The sequence below is a fragment of the Strix aluco genome, chromosome 21 (assembly GCF_031877795.1).
Source record: "Strix aluco isolate bStrAlu1 chromosome 21, bStrAlu1.hap1, whole genome shotgun sequence".
Lineage (NCBI taxonomy): Eukaryota > Metazoa > Chordata > Aves > Strigiformes > Strigidae > Strix > Strix aluco.
In genome coordinates this window covers 10,898,493-10,922,421 of record NC_133951.1, presented here as the reverse complement: position 1 = coordinate 10,922,421, position 23,929 = coordinate 10,898,493, and the positions used below count along the sequence as shown (strand labels likewise).

The following is a 23,929-nucleotide window of genomic DNA, read 5'->3' as shown; positions in this document are numbered from 1 at the left end:
TGCTCTCTTAAAAGGTGATGGATTATGGTAAGTCTACTTAATCAAAAATGTATGATGGCAAGAATGTAGGTCTAAACCATGAGAGATAAAATTCTGAAGATGGGGGTTTTAAAACAGCTTGGTCACCCCAAGCTCTCACTCCTGTCTAGCAGCCTTCTGTTACTGCAGAACAAATTAATTGTTGCTTCTCTCTAGGTAGCCTTAGCATCGAGCATAGGAAATGCTTTGCCTGCCACTTGCCTGCTCTAGAGATCTTGGAATCTTTACTTCTACAATAATTACTCAACAGTAGCCAACTCTGTCTCTAAAGGTGATTGTGCAGGGTGGGGTTTGGGGGGTAGTGGGTGGAGTGAAAGAACTGCAGTATGATGTTCCAGCTTTTTGGAAAAATGGGGTTTGAACTATTTCATTAAGTGAAACCTCCCAGGAGTCAATGTGTCTGAATAATTATATTGACTCAGCTCTCTGAGCTTCTCTAACTCTTATGCTGGTGCAGGAGAGGTCAGTTTTTCATGGTGAGATTTTTCAAAAGCCTGACATGTCACTTCAGTTATTAATAAAAGGTAGGGAAAAAAATAATCTAATATGTAGGCAATTCTCCCAGAATTTGGCTTCTGCCTTTGGGGGGGGGGGGGGCAGACACACACTAAAAAGACAAACAACTACAAAACAAAAAGCCCCTTGTACTCTATTAAGTGAGCCTGATGAAAGAATCTGGTTTGATCTTGTGCGTTAATCTGCTTCTGTGCTTTCAAGTCTCTTTTAAAGTGCGTATGCATTATATAAGTGGATTTGGGTGTAACTCTCTTTAAATTCTTCATTAAGAATACCTGATCTTTAAAAGGACACTTTTTCTAAACCTAGATTACCCTTCTTATGTACTGCCACTGAAGGACTCAGCTAAAGAGTTATTACTAATCTGGAAGATGTCACTCTCGCTTCCATTACTGTGGTGCAAGCCTGCTACTGCCTGTTTCACATTTGCTTGCAGTAATGGTTCCCTCCCTCGCTGGAGGCTGATGATTACCTGTGCCCCCCCCATGACTTCTCTGTGCAAGCCACTTGGATGTTAGCTACTGCTGGACGATAATAATGTTACAAAAGGTAGCAGGTAATTTGTCTGCATATGCGTTCATATTTCATGGTTAGCAGCAATAATGTTTCCTGCAAAGCAATCCCTTGTGAGCTCACCTGCGTAAGCACACTTCTGCTGGGCTAGTTAAGCCCTGTGTGTTCAGAACAGCCTTAGAGACACTTATGGTGCTGTCCCTGGTGTATCAACAGGGGCTTGCAGATTTTACATGTCACAAAAGATTGTCTCACAAAAATCACAATATCCTGAACTGATTAATGATGGCTTCATACTTTTGACTGTACCACTTCAAATGTTTTTTCTTTACCCTAAAACAAAGCTGTAGCAAGTAATAAGCTATACTATAGGAGTCTTTAAAGACAGATTAATGCCTGTTGTAACTCTATTGCATCTCCTGATGGAGAAGTTGGTGTCGGTGTTACTAACCTTCTGTCTCCATGCCTGTGCTGTCAAAAGAAGGGTGTGACTGCTCTGGGGCCGTGGGATGTTCCCAGCCCCCCGTACTAACAGGGAGACTGCGGGTGCCATCCAGCACCTGCAGAAGAAGCTGTAGGCAGTGCCAGACTGAGGAGCAGAACGCAAGTCTCGCACCACAGATACTGCAACACCCGTGGGACCAGATCCTGGTATTATCTTAGCGGTACCCATGCAAAGCGGAAAGAACCATCTGCCTTGCAATGTCAAAGCCGCTAATGTTCTGGGGGAAAAAACAACCAAATAGGGCTTTTATGCATCTGTAGTGAAGCCTCGTGTGTCCTTTGTATTGTCCAACTTTGATATAAAAGCATCAGTTAAAAAATCACGATTTTCTGTGTAACTGTAGAGAACTGAAAGAATTAACCTATATAAAAGCAGTTATGCAGAGTAAGCTTTCATAAATTAAATCATTGCTTCCGCATACTTAATGTTTGTAGGTTTATAAGGGCAATGACACAATGACTTGTGAAACATAATCCAGAATTCTTGTGTCATTTTAGTTTTCTAACTCTATGGCATCTTCCGGTAGAGGGTGCTACAGGCAACCTCACAGTCTCGTTTGCTTTTTAAGAGGTTCGTGTGGAGTTTCACCCAGCCTGGACCACTCAGGTATGATGTACATTATTTTCCTGTTAAGATAACACCGAGAAAATCCATTGGTGCACCTCCTGTAGTTACAGAAAACATCTATGTGATAATTTCCGAGTATTTAACCGGATTAAATACTGAATATAAGGTATAATCTTTTAAAAGTGTTATGTCAGGGCACTGTTAGTTTCAAGCATGACTCCTTGCTTTAATCACTTTTTAACATATATGCAGTTAATTTGACTTTTCTATCTCTGTATATAGTAAAGTGGATTAGAATGCAGAACGCTTGCTGAATAGCATTGTCTCTACTTTTTTTCCCAATGTACTTGTTTCACAATTTTCTAATACATTGAGTTAATAATAGAACACTGCAAATTCTTCTCTAGATGCCTGACAGCTCCGTGGCTTAATAATTAACGTTCTGGGGACCGAGACTTTGTTTTTATCCAAGAAAAATGTGTTCAGCCTATCCACCAATGAGCCCTGTTCTTGGCAGCACGCATTTCCACAAGCAACAATCTACAGTGCTTATGAGTAAGTGACTGGAGTGAGTCACCCCTTATTCTAAGAAAATGCAAACTATTTCTGAGGTTGGGATCACAGTCACCCATTAGGCTGCGTGTCTAGCTTAAAAAAGTGGTAGGAGCAAAACAGGAGAGGAGAACTGTTACTGCTCCTGGTTCTTGGTTTGTTGGTTGGGATTTGGGTTTTGGTGGTGGGTTTTGGTTTTTTTCTGGTGTTGCCCAGCCAGATTTAAGAGCTAGCCTTCTTTATTTGGCACATGCCTAATTGAGGACAAGGGCTGGAATAAATGTCTGGTGGCCTGTGTGTCAGTCTGCCAGCTCCTCTGTGCTGAGAGCAACAATAACAGACCCCTGCTGACATCAACTGGCTTGGAATGCAGTTGTTGCTAATGCTATTTTATCTGTGGAGTGATGGCAAGATTTCAGTCTAAGATCTCAGCAGATGTAACCACCTCTGAAATTCTGATGCTAGCAGATGCTGCCTGTGTGATTGCTTCCACTTGCTGTTTCCAAAGATGCTAGGCTCTGAAAGAAGAGCAGAGGCTTTGCAATCCTGCTGTTCATTTTCCACTACAGGAAGAACAGTTTAAACTGTGGAAAAGCTAGAAATTGTTAGATAAGAAGAAATCTATTTTTTATTTCCCTGCGATTTAGACCTAAATATTCTCTAAGTGAAGCTGCTTCCTGCTACTCTCTACAGAATGATTTAAATTGCACAGAACTACAGTGGTATATCAGCAAAAAGGAACAGCTGTAAGTTTACAGGAAAAGGAATTCACTAGCCAACAATATTTCACAGATCTCTTCTGTTTCTAAATCTATTTTACAGCAGAGCAAACTGAGATAAAAGAAAGTTATCCACAGATGTTCAGAAAGTAGCTGGCAGAATTAACCTGGAGCCTGGGAATCCCAATGTCCATTCCTCTAGTTAAACCATGGCACCTCTGGCCATGATTATCCTTTTGCTGTGAATATAGGATTACCCCAGGAGTATTGAATCTCTTTTGTGATGAGATATGACATAAGGTTTAAGCACAGGTCTAAGCTTTGGGAGTATGTGCAGTTTGTGGAAAAAGTACTGTTATTCAAAACAAGTAATTAATGAAGGATAATTGTGACTGGTGACATTTGGCCTATAGAGGAAAATGTTGGGACTTTCACTTAAAATCTAATAGGAAACACATTAACCCTTTGGTCCGAGTTAAAAACTTAAGTTTGACTCACCTTCAGGGGAATGTGTGAGGAGAAAAGTCTGGGGGAATTAGGTGACCCCTCCTAAGGTTGAGGGGTGTACCCAACCCAATTGCAAATTTCAGAAAAAAAGCATTCACAAGAACACTCAAGCTACAAGTGTGCAAAGTTGTCCGTTGTGTTTGGAAAACGCTTCTTATTGATCCACGGCATGGCACTGATACGAGTCGTACAGAAACTCAGCATGTAGACAGCTAAAGAAAAATTGATTTGCTGTGAGTTTCATAGCACTTCATACGGAATAAGGGTCACTGGATTCCAGTCCTCTTTCTGAGTGCAGAGCACTGTCTGTCTCAGACTGGCTCCAGGAAATGGACGCTCTTCCGCAGAAGCCAGAAGATTTCGTGGAAGAGCCATGGCCTGTTTCCAGGTTGCAGTTCACCCACTGCCCTAGGGAGTGTCATTAGTGGGAGGAAAGTGAAGTTGGGATTTAAAAGGATGAGGAGAGGAGAGAAAAATTAAAGCAGGGTGGAGAAAAATCCTGTTAATTCTTATTAAGCAGAACTTGCTTGACCACATTAAAATGTTGTTCTAATCATTTAAATAAAACAACAGGCCAAATCCAGAAGTGATGTATAAATCATACATCCATCAGGAAGGGAGTTTCAATTGACTGATATACTAAAAGCAAAATCAATGGCACCAATTTCACTGTGGAAGAGGTTGGATTACACCTATAAGCTCAACAAAAGAGGCAGTATAATGAGGAAGCATTCTACTTTATTTCACATCTTTCTCAATTTGCATTGCAATGTAAAATGAAAATCATGGGATCATCTTTTGAAGGTGTGATTTTTAGATATATAATTTTTTTAAAATTTTAAATAATTTTTTAAAAAATCATATGTATATAAAAATAGTAGAAAGCTGCCTGATTTGTTATCTGTAACAGATTGCTTTGTGTACAGGTTCACAGTGGTAAAATAGCTATAATACCAGGAGTGTGTAATAATGCTCTGTGGGCATGTGGAAGATTGGATGTACAAAGTTATCAGAAAATCTTGAATAATCTCCAAGGCACATTTCTACCATCCAAATCACTTCATTTTTACCCACTATATGAAACAGATGTAAAAATAGCTCTTTCATCAGTGGATTGCTACACATATTTGGGCTGCAGAGGTTCAATTTTGTTCAAAGCAATACTGTGAAATCATTTGCAGAATGTTGCTGTTAATCAGAAGCAGCAATTTAATGTTACGTATCCATCTCTCCTCCCACCCCCAGCTCCCCTTCCCAATTCTGAGCAGGAAACGACACTTGGACGGAGCTCAGCATACTAACTTTCTGGATAGACTCTCTAGGAATGAGGAGGGACTTGAATTCTCTCCATATGTCATTTCCTTTCCCCTAATGGCTAAAAAAACTCATTGCTGAAGTCCATTTAACTTACAATAGAGAGAACATTACCAATATAGGAAAATAAAGACGGGGGGATGGGACAGACAGGACAGCCACATTCCATTTCTGAAGAATTGCTTTGCAAAATTTGACTTGAATTAAGCAGAAATCATTCCTCTGCATAGAAAGATTGTTTTATATAGTTCCTAAAATTGAAGCTATTACCCCATCTGTACTTAAGTGTGTATCAACACCTGCAGCCTGTGGGCAGACATGGATTAGAAAAGGAAAATGTCAGTAGAGGAGGAATGGTAAAAACTGTGCGAGATTTAAATTAAGTCAGAAAGGAAAAACAGAGGTGATTGAGGAAGACTGACAATGGGGATCTAATAATTTCTGATAAAACCAATTTTAATAGCAAATAATCCTAGGAATTACTTAAGAAAATTTAGCAGATTAGCCTGCTCCTGCAACTGTCTTTTGACCGGACTACCTTTAAAAACTTTTCTGTTCAGTATAACCAAGAGCATATGCAGATATCTTATACTGCTGCAAAATACAAAATTTGATCTGCTATATTGCACAGCAGATTTGCAGCTGTCAACAGAATTCAGTGTGCCATAGTTACAAACAAAAAAAACCCCAGGAGTAAACATGACACACACACACACAAAAAGTACTTCCTCATAGCCAACCAACTATGTATTAAACTCAAATTGGAACATAGTGTCTTTCTAGCAATATAATCCAAATGCTTGTTAAATCTGCTCGTTAAATTTGTAGCAACCAAACTGTGCGAGGCACTTTGCAGAACAAATGAGATATGACATTTGCTCGAAAAACCCAAATTTTGCAGTCAGTGAATGAGTACATACGCAGGGTGATTACATGCGATTGCCAAGCCCAGACCTCACATCTTTTGCTAGACATATTGCCTAATTAGACATATTGCCCCTGAATTCTACTGCTAAAAAGAAAAGAAAAAAACCACCTTTCCTCCAGTTCTATTTTAAAGGATTTCAGGAGTGGAGTGAAAGAATGACTCAAGACACATGGTGACAGATTTTGCTTTAGGTTACTTTTAGCACTTCACTAGACCCACTAACCTACTTAAATATCTGTGCTGTTCTTATCTGGCATGCAACCTTGCTTTATAATTTTTAGGGTGAAATAATTTTAGAGACAACTTTATCTTAAATCCTCTCAAATAGATTTCACGGGGGACTTGTGGGTGATTCTGTTAAAAGAAAGCTCAAAAGAAGCTTGTCCAGATTGTGGATGGGTTAGGTATTTCTGCAGTTCAGAAAGTGTTAGTAATTGGATGGGAAAAAAAGAGGGATTGCTGTGTTTATTGAACCTAGAAATGCTTTTGTGTCATGATTGATCTTATTTATAGATTTAGTTTTCATGTAGCATGTTTATAGATGGCTACAGACTTGTTAATCTAAGACAAAACAGAGTGCTTCCAAAACCGGTTAGCCTGTGTTCTTTCCAGTAATTCAGAAAACTGTGTGAGTAGATACAGTGTGCACATTTTAAAACAGCTCATTCTGAATCTCAGTGGTTGCTTCCCTATGGCAGAAAATAATCATCCTGTGGGGTTAAGGCTTTGTTAGCTATTTTTTTCTTTGAACCTTGCAGATTCAATTACCTGTAGAAGCACGCAATATTGTCATAATTTGATAAATCTCCTGAAATTAATCTTGTCTCTTGAATGGAAATCTTTGGAGGTAACTTCTGTGAGACACATGGAAAAACTTCCACTTGCTTGAAGAAACAGAAAATCAGAGCTACCAGGTGAGGGCTGTTTTAAGCAGCTTACGCTTCCCCAAGATGCTGCTTTCTCTGCCAACATTAGACACGCAGAGAAGTCTGTTGCCAGCCTCGTTGACTGTCTATATCAGTATTTGTCTCTGACAGCCATAGTCCCTGCAACAGATTGCAATGGGATAAATTGGTCCTCCTGTAACCCTCATCTTAACCCCTGACGTGTGGAATTCTGTACAGCTAGAAACATAAGGTTTTAATCCCTGAATATCTAGATAAATAACTGTGGCTAATAAGAACAAGCTAATTATGCCAAGGTATTAAGGCTTGTCAGATATTGTTCTAGGGTTTTTTGGGAGTCAGGAAAGCATCACTGCTTTTCTTGGCTGCATAGATGGAAGGTGCATCACAGAACATATTTTACTTCTTCCAAAGCATGACAATAGTGGCTGTGGCCTAAGCAGGATGTTAATCAGGCAAACCAAGAGATTGATTTAACATGGCAGCTAGCTTCCAATGTATCACTGTTGATCAACAGTGTCTAAGGGGTGAATTTATAGCAGCAGGACCGAGTCAGCTTTTGCCATCACTGTCAGTGGCACCCTGCTCTCAGCATCGGCATAATTATGACTCAGAATGACTTACAATATAGGAGATTTTACAGCTCATCTTTTGCAGACAACAGAATTGTTATTTCAAATTGATGTTGGGCCACAAGGGATAGAAAGATTAGAGAAGGTTTGGTATTTTTTTAGTGGCTAAATAACGTGGCTTGGTCAAAAACAGTGCTGTATGTCAACTCTCTTAAACACTTGTTTGGGCTGACAGTCTTCCTAATAACACTTCATTTGTCTAAGCTGCATACCACTGGGACAAATACACACCATGTCAAGTTGAATCAGACAATATCTGGAGACAGATGTTGTAGTAGAGTAGTAAAGTAAATTCTTGATACATGTCACTCAGAGGAGACTGATTCTAACTGTCTTATTCTGTAAGGTCTTTTATGAACCTAATATCAGTCAAATAAATCAAAGGATGAGATTCTACAGTTGCTTCATTCACAAAGCAACATGAGAAAGTCCTGCAGAGCAGTTGCATGAGGGAACATGTGGTTCTTCAGGAAACTTTAGTAATTTCAGTTGGAATACTTAGCGTGTAGCTCTCAAAGCACATGACAAAGTCAGTCGTCCAAGAGTCTGGTAAAGAAATTGTATTATCAACAGTATATTATGGATAAATAAGTGGAAATCATGGAAGAATAAAGGAAATATTTTTCAGAAAGAGACTTTCTTTGTGGCCCAGGACTTTTGAAGACCTAGTTTGTACTTTGAGTCAGCATTCCCATCAATTTTGAACGTAAAACAAATCAGGGAAAATATTTTGGGCCTAAGATACTTCACCGTGCTTAAAGACTGAAGCTAGGCTTTGCCCTTTGTGCTGGGCTGTTAAAAGTGCTGTGCAAAGCCTGTCATTGTGTCATGGGTTGTGAGACGCTGTACATCCAACAGCAGAGAACAGTGTTGACTTGAGCTCAACAGTGGGGCTGGGGCTGGAACACAGATGTAATCTCCAGTCTTTTGCCCAAGCACCAGGACATGGTTTCTCATGATAGAGTTACTTCTTTCAGAAAGTGAATTTTAGCCTCTGGCTAGTAATAAAACGCAGTGCAATGCATTTATTTATTCCGTGTTCAATGCCTGTCTCTTTAAAATCTGCCTTTTTTATTATTATTATTATTAAGTCACATTAGGATAGTGCTGTCCTGCAGGTCATGATGAGGAAATAACATAGCTAAAGAACTGCATGGAATATCTGTGCATCAGTTACTAATCTGTTCTGGATGGATGGACTTAGGAGTTATCTTAGTGACTAACCACTGGAAAATCCTGTGATATGGGAGCTCATGCATTTTTTTGTAGCCACAGCTGCAGTCATTTCCCTTCAGAGACACATCATTTCCCCAAGACACATCCTGTCTCAAAGGGCTATGGTGTCTGCTGCTCCAAGCTTCTGTCCCCTTTTTCAGTAGCCAGCATATGGGTGGAGATTTCCTTCCTAGTTTCTTCTGAAAAGCTTCATCTCAAGCTCCAGCTTGAGAAATGGATTGAATCTTGACCTCTTGCATAAATGTTGTCTCTGCATGCCAAAGGGAGTCTTAGAGCCCCTGTCTAGACATGTTTCTTCATCATACAACTCTGATAGGTATGTCTTCCATTGCTGGGTTAACTCTCTGTCTCTGTAGTAACAGTGCTCCAGTCTGATAATTTTCATAATCTGCAAAGGGAAATAAGGAATCTTGTACCAAACAAAACTATCTATTCCTAGTTTTTCTTCCTGAAATGAAGAAGCACTTTATATGTGACTTCAGTAGAGTTTGATCCTTTCGTACAGAAGAGCAGCATGGCAGGTGACAGAAAGCCTCATGGAGGACAGAATTCCATTCAGGAACAGGACAAAAACATGATGGATCTGCAATGAATTGAGGAAGTACTTTTGCTGAAGTAAGAAGTTATTATTGGCTTAGAGAAGGATTAGAAGAAAAACCTGTGCTAAAGAGGGAGACTAGGAGAATGATGTCTGTTGTGAGCAAAGGTGTTGATGGAGCAGGTCAAGACTGCCAGTCAAGGCCAATGACTAGATTTTACTGAGGAGTGTGGTGGGACATTGACTTGGATAAGGTCTATTTGTTATTAGGCACTGTATTAACTTGATAAAGCAAGTCCTTGCTTTGCAGACCCTTGCTGTTAATGGTGGAAATTGGCTTGGGACAGATAGTGCATGCTAGTGAAAAGTACACGGCAGGCAAACGAACTACGACTTCTTTAAAATGATGTTTTGCAAAGTGATAGATAGGAATGCTCTGAAAGGGAATGAGTTAATCAGGCAAATTAAGAAAGAGGCAGGGAACACTGGTGGTATAAATGTTCATCATTCTTCACAATTTCTTTTTATTCTTTTTTTTTTTGGCCAACATTAACAAAGCTTTACCACAAAAATAAAAGTATTGATGTGACAAGAAAGGGAATAGGCTTTTGTAAATATTTCAAATTTGTTTCTTTTCAGATTAAATTGGACCTGATAAATTTAAATCTTAATGGGGTTGCCTAGGTGTATACTACTGTAATACTCTTCTTCTCAGAAATGCACTATTAGGTGGCAAAAATAGGCATTTAGAATTAACAGTTGCACATACAACGGCAGTACAGAGAAAAAGGAAATGGAGGTGTAATTCTCTTCTGATCAACTGTCTTTAACTCCGTGATCTCTAGGGATGGTGTCTATAATTCAACCACGACAGGCTCTGGGAAATATAGTAAATGACGACTAGTAAAAAGAAATACAATCCAGATAATTTTAAATACCTTTATTTTATCAAATTGTCTCAGGAAAATATTTTTAACCTTTTAATTTACTCACAAAAGCTTAATAATAGGGGTAGGACTCTCTTGCTTTCTTGGTATCATCACAGAAGCTTGGGGGAAGAATGTGATATAACACCAGCCAGCTCTCATTACTGCTGAAGGAATGTGGTGTGATTAAACCTCTATACAGAAAGAAATGGAATGTAATTCTTACATGTTGATTTGCTTTGAACACATACCACATGCTGAGGAATGAGTTTCCAGTGTACTCTTCTGTTTCTAAAGACGGAGAGGACCTCACCTCCAAAAAATTAACTACAGCTATCCCCTTCTGAAAATGAACACTATTCGGTTAAAGATGTTTGTTCACATTTCCAAGTGTCCAAAACCACAAAATCCTTTGAGAAATATCTGTGAATGCAAAGCCTTCTTTCTCTTCCTATTGGGAAATTAAAGAAATCAAAGCCCTTTTTTGTGCAGCCATAGAACAAAAGAAGTTTTTGTATTTCTAAATACTTCTTCAAAACCTCACTAATATGCTACCAACTATTACATTATTTTGTCCTTACGGACTCCTCTACACCCCCGTCGGTGTCCTAAAGATGCCTGAGCTTACCCCTTTTCCATACATTTCCTCCAACCCTTGAGACTGCGACTCAGTTGCTAACTTCTGGCTGAGGAAGATGGGATGGGACTCCCTCCTGAGTCCAGCGGCAAGGCTGTCATCCAGAAGTGAGCTGTGGGGTGATGCAAGGCACTCCCTTCCCTCCGGATCTGAGCTAGCTACCTCATCTTGAAAGGATTTGTTGCTCAATGATATCAGCCTAGAGTGAAACACGGATCACTTGTCAGCAGTTAATGATGATATTTGCTTGTTTATCTTACACGATCAGCACTGTAAAGGATGAAACCTCTTCTCACCCTTAAAATGGAACTGCATAAAGACAAAATTTACTGTAAACTCTGTTGGCTTCTAAAACCTAAAGCAGGATCAGCAAGGTATCTGTTCCATTAATCTGAGAATATTTTAAGAACTTGGGGAATAGCACTGGCACAAGAACCTCTGGATCATAACATTCATGTGGAATTCTTTTTTTGGAAAAGTAGCACTTTCAATCATCAGGTACTGTCAGTATCTTTGGTCTCCTACATTCCCCGCAGTTCTTGGCGCTTTGCAAGGCTTCCTGACCTCTGCTCACTGCAGACCTTGCACAGATCCCTCACGGTGCTGCTCGTCTTGAATTCTGCTTGGCAAGTCTACTCAATGAAGGGGAGCAACGAATAAAAATTGTGATTTCTCTACAGAATTGGGAGATACGATGGGACAGAAACATCTGTAGGGCATCCAAGGTGCAGTCATTGTAATGCTTATACAAATCCAGAAGGGAAGAAGCAAGCAGTTAGCATCTGGTGCATTTGTCTATTCAAGTGCAGCCTGATCTAGGTCATTTCTACCTATGTCAGTGAAGAGAGGACATAGTCCTGACCTAAATGGGACACGTACCATGCCTGCAGGTGCTAACAAGAGATAAAGCCCCTCTTCTCTCACCCTATTAAATACATACCTACTGTGTAGGACTTTCTTATGTGTCATCGATGCATTTTGGATTAGTAAAAAAGCTCAAGTCACATAGGTTATTTAAAAATAAATAAATACAATCACATATTGCACATATTTAAAAAAAAAAATGCATGGCAGTAGCAGCAATCTTGCAGCCAGCACATTTTATATAGTGACCCAAATGCACGACCTGTCAATTAATGCTCTAACACTTGCAATATATCACAGTATTTTCACTGAAAGGTGAGTAGCTTGTCCAAAAATCTTAGAAAAATTTATAGTTCAGCAAGTTGCTTTCTGAAAAGCAGTATGAAACTAATTATACTTCATGACCTTTAAAAACACTTTTAATGAAAGCATTAAAATGTTCATATACCTACTGAGCAATGAAATACTATACTTAATCCCAATAGTGGTTTTTTTTTAAATATTGGCATTGCAATTAATGTCTGACACACTAGCTATCCATTAGAAAAAGATCATGTAGCACGAATACTATGTTTAACATAACATTGAGTACTTTTGTCACATTATATCTGAATTATTGAATGCTGGGTCCAGAGTGCACTGTAAGACCCCAGAAACATAATCATTGCATGTTAGGAAAAATCTAGAGTAACCTAAAAATATGTTAAGTTTGTGAAAAGTGGCTTTATATTTTGTTTTTATATTCAGTTCAGCAGTGGCCAGGTAATGTTGCAATATTTGCAAACCATTAGCCATTTGCTTTATATAGTTGATTTTAGAAAAGTATAATGACCTCGCTATGTGAATTTGCAATAGATTGAAATTTTAATAGTATGACCTTCAATTATGAAGGCTGATTTTCCTTTTTTTTTTTTTTTTAATGCAGGAATCAGGACACCTGGAATGTCTTTGAGGTGTGTGTGATTTTACATAACTATTATAAAGTAATATTTTAACTGTTTCAGTGCATCATATAAGCCCTAAAATCAGCAGATATATTGTGTCTGTGTTCTGTAGTAAATGAAGTTCAGACTTGTTTCAAATTCTCTTTGCTTGAAATAGCAGCTACGCAATGAATCGGCATTTCCTCTTGTGCTCTGTCTAGGCCATAAAGAAAGGTTTGCTTCTAACATTTGCTAGCTTTGTGTTAAACAGGCAAGTGCACAGGCCACAGACAGAGTCCTGTGTGAGGAAGGGATCCCAGCTCCTGATCCCAGGACTCCTCTGCTCCTGCGTGAAGTGACATTGGAACAGCAGTGCCACCACAGCAGGAAGCATTGAAAATTCCCACCTGGAAGAACCTGGTGCTTAAGACACGCTTTGGGAGGAAGGAGAGGTGAGCCCGCACATACCCTCTGTGGGGAGGGGTCTCATTTTAAGGGAGGAAAGCTCTGAGAACCACATCCCACTTCTAAGGCCCCAGATTTGATGTAATGAGGCCCAAGCTCTGAGCTCTGTCACGACGGGACCACGCTAGACTTGCTTATACCTCAGCTCTGTGTGTGTAACTTCAGAAAGTAAACCTCCTGGGCTCTGTTGAAGCTACGTTGTAAATTCTGTGAAGCACAGGTCATCTTCTCGTGCCATGTTTGGATCCTGATCCATAAACTGGATCCTAATCTATGACTACTTGTATGATAATACTTTACAGGTTGCCTCAATAGGAAGAAGCCAGAGCAATGACACGACCGAATGAGTACAGAGTATTAGTAAGGTTGTTAGTAAGAATAGGTGTGGGGTTTATTAGCTTGGTCTTCTAAGGTAAACTTTACTGTGGCAACCTTTGTAGCTTTTCTGGGAGCTTTTTGCACCCCGAGGCTCCTTAGACCCTGCAGAAAGCTGCCCGTGACTCTGCGGTAGTGTGGATCTCCCCTGATGGGAAGCGTGCGGCAGTGCTGGGAAAGCTCTGGAAAGAGTCACCTTTCCTCCAGGATGGGAGTTGAATTAGGCCACACGGCATGGATGCAAGGCATTTTTATTATTATTTTTTTATTACTTTGAGAATGGCAGCTCACAGAACTGGGCTGCTGATTTCTCCAAAGCGCTGGTAAGAAGTGACTCGGTCCAAAGTTTAACAGTTTGCACGGCCAGCCTGTCACACCCTCTCCATGAAAATACTGCCCGGGATCAGACGCACCCCGACCCACATTTCGGCCGGCGTTGAATTCTCACCCGTATGGTCTCTCCCCATTTGTACCTTTGATTGTCCTGTCCCATCCCACCCCCCCGCAACTCCCGTCACCCCACTCCCGCTCTGCTCCCCTCAACCACCTCACTCCCGTCGTTCCCGACCCCCCAGCCCTCCCCAGCAGCTCCCCAAGCGTCAACGCCACCTGACGCGGTTCCCCCCACTCCAGCATCCCCGGGCAGACCCCGAGGCGGGGCGGGAACCGGCCGGGGGCTCCCCCCTAGCCCGGCGGGGTGCGGGCGGGCTCCCCCGGGGGCAGGCCGGGCCGGGGGGGGGGAGGGGAGGGGAGGGGGAGAGGCGGCCGTCTGTCCGCCCGCCGTGTGGCTCCGTCCCCGGCTTTGTTGTGCTCGCCGCCCGGGCTCCGGGCGAGGGGGCGGGGAAGCGGGGGAAGGCGGCCGCGTCTCCTCCTCCGCCTCCTCCTCGGCCCCGCTCATGGCGATGCTGGGCACATCCGGGCTTCTTCTCCTCCGCCTCCTCCTCCTCCTCCTCCTCCTCCGGCGACGGCCGCCGCTGCCCTGAGCGCCCAGCCCGACTCCATTAGCGCCTCCCCTCCCCCCCCCCCCCCCCCTCCCTCCCCGTCTCCCTTCCCGGACCCAGAGGCAGGGGGAGCCCCGGGCAAGGCAGCGCCGAGCCCGCGGAGCGGCCGGGGACATGTCCAACCAAGGGGCCCGGCGGAACGGGCCCGTCAAGCTGCGACTGACAGGTGAGGCTGAGCGGGCAGGCTCCGGCGGGGCCTGCCGCCGCCCGCCGGCCGGGCAGGGCCGAGGGAAGGGACGGGGCAAGCGAAGAGCGGCCGGGGCTCGGTGAGGGGGGGGTCGCGCAGCCCGGCCTGCCGGGGGAGCGGGGCGAGGAGAGCCCAGCTGGAGGGGCGGGAGCGGGCTCCCTCCATGTGTCTTTGAGGTTGAACCTGGGGCCGGAGGAGCCCCTCAGGCCGCGGGAGGAGAGCGGCGGGGAAGGAGGGAAGGGGGACGGCGAGCTCTGCCCTCCCCTCGCCTCCCTGCCCCGCCGCGGGGTCCGCGCCGCCGGAACAACACGTCTTCGGGGGCTGCGGGGCGGGGGTGCCGCCCGGGCCGGGCCCCCGCAGCCCGCCGGGGGTCTCCGGGCCTGGGGCAGCCGGCCGGGGGCAGCTTCAGGCGCCGGGCACCTTCTCCTCCTTCTCCGCACCCCAATTTTTTTTCTTTTTTTTCCCCCTCCCTTCGTTTACTCGGTGTAAAGTTGAAAGAAACTGTCACACTCTTTGTTTTGATCTCTTTGTTTGTTGTGTGTTTTTTTTTTAAACCAACTTCCTCAGTTAAGATTGTACACGGTTCGTTTGGTGAAGTGCCTTATGCTGCCCTCTTTCAGAAGACCACTTGACCTCTAATATTTTAAAATACCATAAAAACTGTTCACCTGCATGCTGGGAAGAAATATAAGTTGGTTTTAAATACTTAAAAGTATGTTCTTTTTCGTATAAGAACCCTGGTAAATAGGTTTAGAGAAAAAATCTTGGACGTTCTGCTAGAGCTTTCTTTAAAAAAAAAAAATACAGAAGATTAAGAAAAAGAGCTAGTTCAAAGTATTGCAAATCCCCCAGCAGATAAACGATATTTTGTATTCTAAAGTGTTGGTGCGTGAAGGTAAGCAATTAGAAAATAATAGATAACACTGTAAATACTCTTCCCTGCATAATAGTGTATTTAACTAGCTTGCAAAACAAATGTGTTTAAAAAATACTAAAAGAGTTGATATATTTACTTTAGGTGCATGTGAAATATTTCCAGTTTATGCCAAATAAAGAGAAGTGCTTTCATACTTATTTTTTATGTTATTTTTACAGGGAAAGTAAAATGTATCTGCTTTTGTTTTACTTTGGAAATACTTGGACTAAATTTCTAATCTAGTTTTCACAGAGATTTGTGAATGTCTGTATATTACACTTAGAAATAAAACTCTTAAAATAAGCGTAGCTGGGACTGATGCATGGAACAGTGCTGCCTTGTTTTTACAGAGTGTTTTGTAGGTTTCTCTTCAGGTTATTGCTTTATTGATGCAGTGCTTTAGTACTTTTTTCTTGAGCATTGAGTGCTCAGGCTTGCTTATCTTTGAAACATTAAAAATGGTCTGTAGCCTTATGTAAAAGCATGGAAAGTACTGTTTAGGGAGTTGTCGCTTTCACCTTTGGATTTTGTGTTCTGTTTTGTTTCATATTTATTTTATTTTTGTTAAGGTTTAAGCATATAATGAAATCGTGTTAGTGACAATGTAAGTATGTTATGGGGAGTGTGATTGTGAGCAAGAAATAGGCAGTAGTTTTACATACAGAGTTTTAATTGTGCGGTCAGCCCACAAAAGAAGCAGGTACAATCTTAAGGAATGTTTCTGAGTTTTTTTGTCGTCTTGTATTTTAGGAAAGGAATATGCAGAGCACGGGACGCTGGCAAAATTGCCTTTCTAGGGGCTATTCCAGGGTTAGCAGCTCTTGCAGTTGCTGAGTACCAGTTCTGTTACTTGGAAGCTTATATGAAACATTGGCCTATTTCTCGAGCTAAAAAGGCTTGAGGTATTTTATGCTTTAGCTAATTGTGAGTTGTTTCACATAAGGTCATTTGTTGTAAGGAAGCTTTACATGTTTAGGAAAAACACTGAATTTTATTAATTCAGCTGACATGTTGTCAGTTCTTGCCTAGGAATAGTTTTAAGTGTTCTGCGTGGTTTTGATTACCCTTTTTGATTGGAAAAGCAGTTTGAGGGCTCTTGAATTCTAGAACTGTTTGGAATTAAAAGAATCTGTATATCCAGTGTTTTTAAAAGTTTATTCTTGAACTGACAAATGCTATTTAATCTTAATTTTCTTTGGCTGTATAAAACTAGCAGTCTTCTGTTTTGGCTTGAATATTTATAGGATTAATTCTGCAATCATTGTATAATACTTATCTCTTCTGTTCATTATCTCTAAATTAGATGGTATAGATTAAAAAATGAATTTCAAGAACTGGATTCAATTAGCAGTTTTTCAGGACATAAACATTAAAGGTTTAGATGGAAAACATTGTTTTGACTGACTGGATAAATGACAGGGTAATGTTTGATGTGAGTCCAAGAACTGATCTGGAGCTAGTGCCCAACTTCTCAGTCCATCTTGAGGAGCCAAATAAAATATTTAACCTAGGCCTCATTTTGCAAAAAAGGTTGATTCTTTGTTGGGACCTTAAGAAAGTTCTGAGAAATGTTTGGCATACCTTTACACTAAGTGTTTAACAGTTTATTTAGGTCTGGGTTCCATAACAGAGAAAAACCACAGCGGTGGCATACTTCTAGTAAGTTTTTATTTAGTTTACAGTGTATCTGTGTTATACATTTCTTATAAAAGGTTATTCTGTTGCTCCTAGGTCTAGTTGTCTGTTGTAAATATCACTTGACTCTTTAGTGATATGTATGTCAAGGCATTTTGCACAGTCTTGAGCTAGAAAAGTGCTGGATAATTGTTAAAAACCAAAGATTATGCCTTCTGATGATAATTCACTCCTAGTGTGAGGTGTAAATGTTTGTTTCTGATTGAAATATAGGCAATGTAATTCAAGTTAGCCAAAGCCTAGAATTGTTGCACTTGTCTTCTCCAAAATTTATCTTAGCGGCTTGTAACCACACCATCCAAGCAAGCTGTAATATAAGGAAAGTTCCGTCAACTCTGACATTTTTACCACTGTTTTATCTAGTCCTATCCTGAGTATATCTGAGTTCTACAAAAGCTACAAGTGCAGTCATCCCCTTCCATTTTACTGTGATTTTTCTCAGTGTTGTGTTGAATCTGTGGATTTGTAAATATGCTATACTCTCAGACACTATGTACTATTTTTCTTCCACCCCCCATGTTGAATTGCATTTATCTTATATTCCTCAAAAAAATTGAGAAATTACTATTGCTTTCAGTTGCTCAGTAAATATTTTATGTCGTAATCTGTGAATGAACTAATGTTAGAATGGTTATATTTGACTGTTTTCACTTATGATATCAATGACAGTTATCGGAACGAAGTCCATAGGGCTGTTTTTATCAAGTAGAAGGATTTATTTTAAAATCAGTTTGAAGTCTGAAAAACTGCATGGGCACTAGAATAGTTGAATAAAGGTTAGTGCATGAATTTATGTAGTTGATATGTTATAGTTAGTTTTTTTGTCAGAATAGTTAACAAGTAAAGATACTTTAATAGCCACAAAGCACAGTTACACTCTACTATAAAAAGAGGTAATAAATATCCCATGGATAAAACTGGAATGAACTGGGAGTGTTGTTGGTAAAGAATCAGAGGTAGGCCTGAGGAGTTGTTGGATCTGGTTTTCCTCCTCCTTACTGTAAGCTTTCAGGTTTCCTGGCAGAGTTTGCTAATTAGGGAAATAAAAGCACTGGATCTTGTGTTGTAGAAAATGGACAGCATCTCATCTTCTGCCCTATTATCTCTTTTGTTGATTTTACTGTCTATTCATTCCTTACAGTACAAAGGTGGTACTGTGCTTTACTATAAGGTTATGGTGTTGAAGGAAGAAGGTGCTGCTTTTTCTTATCGGTTCCTAGAAACTCTTGTGATGCTAATAATATTTCTTGAGAAAGACAGGTGTTATTTAGAAAACGCCAAAACATTCTTGAGTTTTGCAAAACAATGTGGAATCTCCAGATCATTTTTTTGCAGTGGATAAATCTAACTGTTAAATTAATACAATTGAAAACAGTGGTTAACCTAAATTCTAAATTCTCATTAGAGTCGTTGGAAGCAGGACTGAAGTTTATGGATAGCAGAGACTCATTGTAGACGTAGCATTACTGATTGACTGATAAAGTAGCTACCTGTATTTTTAAGTAACAAGGCTATGGCTTCATCGTTGGCTTAAATTGTAGCGCAGTTTTAGGTCAGTTTAAAATCAGACTGCTGTTTCTTTTTTCTCTTTGTAGTCCCTGGCTTCACTTTTCTGGGCCCTCCCTTGTGTTGAGTCCAGCAACTGTATAGCTATGTGATGAGCTGAAAGCTAATCCTACCAAGAAAAAAATGGTTTTTTTGCACTGAAGGAGAGGGATGCACACAAGAAGCTGAAAAGAGGGCAGGACTGCCTCTTTTACCAGCAGCCTATAGTTAGATAGGCTTTGGTCAACAATAAAACAATGGGGTTCCTTCATGTAAGGTGTATTTGACTTAATGACACATGACTTACTAAAAACTAGTACTTAAGAAATCAGAATCAATAAATTACATAGTAGGTGGATTAAACTGGTGCAGTCATAACAAAGTCAATAGGCATGTGTCTAATCAGATTGTGCCGGGACTGATGGATGCTTGGCCCTCAATATTTTCATCAAAGTATGAAGTGTGTGTGTATATGTATGCTTTTTATATATACAGTATATAGTTATTTATATACATATAAATCAGTTGTGGATCGCACAGACCCCAAAGAATCGTAATAAACAACTGAGCAGCTGTATGGAGCAGTCTCATCTGCTTGTTTCAATGGGATCAGCTTATATAAAGAAGTTCTATTCATCTGGTGTAAAATTAGGTATCTATGTTCAAGGATACGTAATGGGGTATCATGGCAAGGAAAACAAAAATCAAAAAGGGCTTGGGGGAGGAAATAATATTAGGAAAACAGTTCTACAGGAGCTCCAATTAAAAGAGCAAAAAGGCCCAATATTCATCTTTGGTTGTAGAATCAGGAAAGCGTCGAGTAGAAGCTAGTAGAGGATTTACGTGTGTAGGTAACATATGGGACATATGTAGGAGACGTATGGGAAATCTGCAGACAGTCCTAATGTTAATGTTTAAAAAAAATTAAAGCTGTTGGGGGGGGGAAAATAAAAGATAAATCCCGGGGATGGAAAACTAGTGAGTAATTTTTTAATTGTACTTTTCAGTTACATTTAAAGAGTTTAAGCTGTCCTGTAATGTCTGTCTGCGTAGCTGAGCTTAGCTGAGTAACTCAGCTAGTGGTGACAAATTATTTTCTTTTTTTTTTTTATATGTTAATGACACTGAAAATCTGTTCAGACCCCAGATGAAGGCATTTTTGTCTTTATGTCCTTAAGGTGAATGGGTTGATCCCTAAAAGAAGACAGCTTTTAATGTTTTGTTCTGTCTTATCTCATGGCCTTTGAAGTGTGTCCTTGCTTTGCCATCTTACTTAAAATGACATCTCGCCATTGGGCCAGACCTTTCTTGCGGGTGTTTAAAAGAGGTGGATGATTTCTTTAGGTGTCTTCCCTCTTCTCCTCACAATAATAAGATGACCTAACTTCTGACTTGGCTTAATGGCATGAGTACGTTACTATGCAGGCTATTACGTGCATGCTTTAATATATAAAATGTAAATGCTTATGACATGTGCAATGACTGAGATCATGCCGGTAGCTTCTGAGAGGCTGGTAAAGATTAATCTCAATAATGTTAGACAATGCATATAAAAGTAGCTACTGTGTGTATCTGCTATTAGCAAAGCACGTTTCCTATTTGTGAAAGAGGATCAAAATCTTGAGGGACATTTAGCAATAGCATATTCAAGGAAGCAAACTGTTGACTTTTTCTTGCTACTTAAACTTTAAATGCTTTCAGTGAAAGCATAGATAAGAATGCTTGTAACTTTCAAGAAATCTTCATCTGTAGATAACAAAGCTCAGAACAAAATTGGCTAGGCATTATCATCTGAATTTAAGTAGGGAGACTGATACAGAATGGAGAATAGACGTGCTTAAGATCATAAAAAGGATAAACCAGGTAAAGCTGGGATTTAGAGCCACTATCTTTTGACTTTCTGCCCATGGACATTGTTTCTCTTGAGTTTAAATCCACAGAAAACATGGTTCTGTTTTGGGCCTTCCATGCATCCAGCATGATTCAGGTGCAGTTCTCTCTTATATGCCATATTTGTGTTGCACTATCAGCTGTATTTTAGCATCCTGCAGATTCTTGGCACTTTTTTTCTACTTGAGAATACTTTTTTTGCTGTTGCTCAGGCAAATTAGACTAGGAGGACTGATATTCCCGAAAGTGAGTAAAAAGTATTGCTTAGATGAAGTGTTACTCCCATTTTCAAAATTCTGAAAGTGAAAGAAAAAGTAGCAGTATGTGAGTTCATGTGGCTGTATCCTGTTGTTAATTTTCTGGAACGACTCTTGGCCAGTATGTATTTAACACAACTTAGAAGGATTGTTTTCTTGCAGAAAGGGAGAGTCACTCCAACCATGGCTTTGGTATTGTCAGTGTGAAGTGGTTCAATGCGTCCTTTCTATAATGAATTCATTTAAGTTGTTTCAAATATGCAGAGCATGTACAGACTATGTAATTTACAGGTCACAGTAAAAATGTGTACCCAGATTCTACCATTCATGCTTAAATTAGCATGGGTGATGCCATCTTGCCACAAACATTCAAGTGACAATGCCATAGTAAAGCTTTCCAACCCGCAGCGCCGTTTTCCAGGATACATGCGTCCCTCTGCTCCATCCCGTGCTGTCAGATGGGGCGGGCTGAGGAATATATCCAGTTAAAATCGACCTCTTCCTCTCATCCCCACCCCCCCTTTTTTTTTTTTTTTAACTGAGTGTAGAAGAGGACTGTTGTGGGTTGGCACACGTGTGTGAGTGGTTTAAATCAGCCAGGTGTTTGCAGAACAGCCAGGCTGTTTGTGGGATTGGGGGTGTATCTTGGCTGATCACATGAAATAGTTTAAAACTAAGGGACATACGCTCATTTTCATTCTGCCTTGACCCAGATCTTAGTATTACTGATGGAGTTAAATGGAGTCATAACTAATTATATCTGTAATGATACTTCTTTTTAACATACCTATTTGATTTGGAGTTTATATATAGATGCATACGTAAATTCAATTATAGATGCAGTTGTGCTTGTATTTAATTGAAGGTGGGAATCTGCATTGGTAATACTAGACACATTTTCTGAAAACTTGAGCCAGCTTGGTTATTTCTTTATAATACAAATAAAGACCAGGCTGTGTACTTCTAAAACTGCACCTGGTAAAACGTCTGCTTTGTGCTTATCATAGGACATGAAGAAAGTGGATGGAGCATACTCAGTGAAAGCTTGCTGTTTCATTTTAGAAAAAGGTAGTCTACTAGCTTTTGCAATTATTTTTCATGGAAAACGTGTAAATGTACTAAAATAAATCCTCTTTTATTCTTGGTGGAGGAAGAAAGATCTCTGGATTAGAGTACTTATAAACATGGCTGGTTTAAAAAAAATAATCCTTAAGCGTGCAAAGGAACTAAACATGTCTGGATAAAATACATAGAATTACATTCATGCTTAACTGCCTGGAATTAGAAATTCATAGCATTAATTGTGCTAAGCATTTAGGTGTCCTTATGACAATTCTTCGATTTAACTCTTTAACACAAAATTTTCACTTTACATTGTCTGAAATGGTTAATTTATTATGTGTATAAATAGTTATTTTCAGTAAAAAAACCTCTCACCCACTATTTACCCTGATGTATTTATGAAAATAATGGCTTATAGACTTTATGCAGGACTAAATGAGTAATAGCATTGTGCCTAGGTGTAGTAATATTAAGGTATCCTCTTTTTTGTTTAGCAGCAAAATAAGTACTTGTGTCTTGATTTATAAAATGTGATATCAGATGTGATATAAGAAACTTTATAAAGGTGGAGCTGGTGTAGGCAGGTGTTGTCATTCGGAGGCAAAAGGGGTCATTTGTAAAGGTGAATCAGGACAGAGTGGGACAAAACCAGGGAAGGTTTAGACTGGCTCTTAGGAAGGATTTCTTTGCAGAAGGGGTTGTTGGGCGTTGGAATGGGCTGCCCAGGGCAGGGGGGGAGTCCCCATCCCTGGAGGGGTTGAAGAGTCGGGTTGACCCAGCGCTGAGGGATCTGGTGGAGTTGGGAACGGTCAGGGTGAGGTTAATGGTTGGACTGGAGGAGCTTCAAGGGCTTTTCCAACCGAGATGATTCTGTGAAAAGTGTTCAAGAGCTAGCCGGAGGAGCTGACACAGGGACATGAAGACACTAGAAGTATACCAGGTTTCATGTCACTTTATAGTGGAAGCAGAAAACAAATGTGGGTTCCTGTACTTGGACTAAAACACACAGAAATCTCTCCTGCCTTTCATGTTGCTGATTACAATGTTGCTCTTAGCCAAGTAGTAATGATTGCATTTTCAATGTGAAATCTGAAGATGCCAAGTGTTTCTCTTCCTCATGCTAGTATTAATACATATATTTCAAGAGACACAAAATATATGTGTTGCTAAGTACTCTGTTTAAAAGAACATGAAGGACCTGGTCCTCCCATATGCTTGAGAGCACTTGCTCAGCATTACTCATTATGAAATTAAAAATGACTGGCGGCTTTAAGCCTGGGTTCACAATGTATGACACATTAATTGACCAAACTTTAAAGAAGGGTATAATGAATGTTAAAGTGGAAATTTTCTGGGACTTTTAACTTTCTACTAGAATCCTCTAAATAAAAAATGTTCTGCTATTGCAGAGCCTCCTGGTAATTAAAGCCTCTGAACAACTGTAAAAATTTTAACTGCCATCTTTCATAATTTCAAATGGGTCATATACGTGGCATTTCTAAATGTCTAACTAGCAATTCTGGATGTTTGATAGAGCACAAGGTGTGTTGATGAACAGAATCTTCAGATGTATGTATCATGCATTATAATAAACTGTTGGTCAAGTATGGATGTGCGGAATAGGGAAAAACTGCTGTTGATCTCTGTTCAAGCTAATTTATGGCGCCGCACAGGGGAAATGCCTGTGTGTTCTTACAGAAGCAAATACTATCTGT

The 23,929-nt window shown here is 40.4% G+C and overlaps 1 protein-coding gene across 6 annotated transcripts in view; it reads left to right on the top strand.

Annotated features, from left to right (window-relative positions):
• Window positions 1–14,708: 14,708 nt before the first annotated feature.
• SMURF2 (SMAD specific E3 ubiquitin protein ligase 2) overlaps window positions 14,709–23,929 on the top strand; it is an 83,965-nt gene continuing 74,744 nt past the window's right edge. For all 6 annotated transcript variants that reach the window (XR_012626035.1, XR_012626033.1, XR_012626034.1 and 3 more), the window contains exon 1: window positions 14,709–14,828. Coding sequence is in view for 2 of the 6 variants with exons in the window: in XM_074847676.1 (XP_074703777.1) it covers window positions 14,777–14,828 (52 nt within the window). In the remaining 4 variants the exon portion in view is untranslated. The remainder of the gene's footprint in view (window positions 14,829–23,929) is intronic.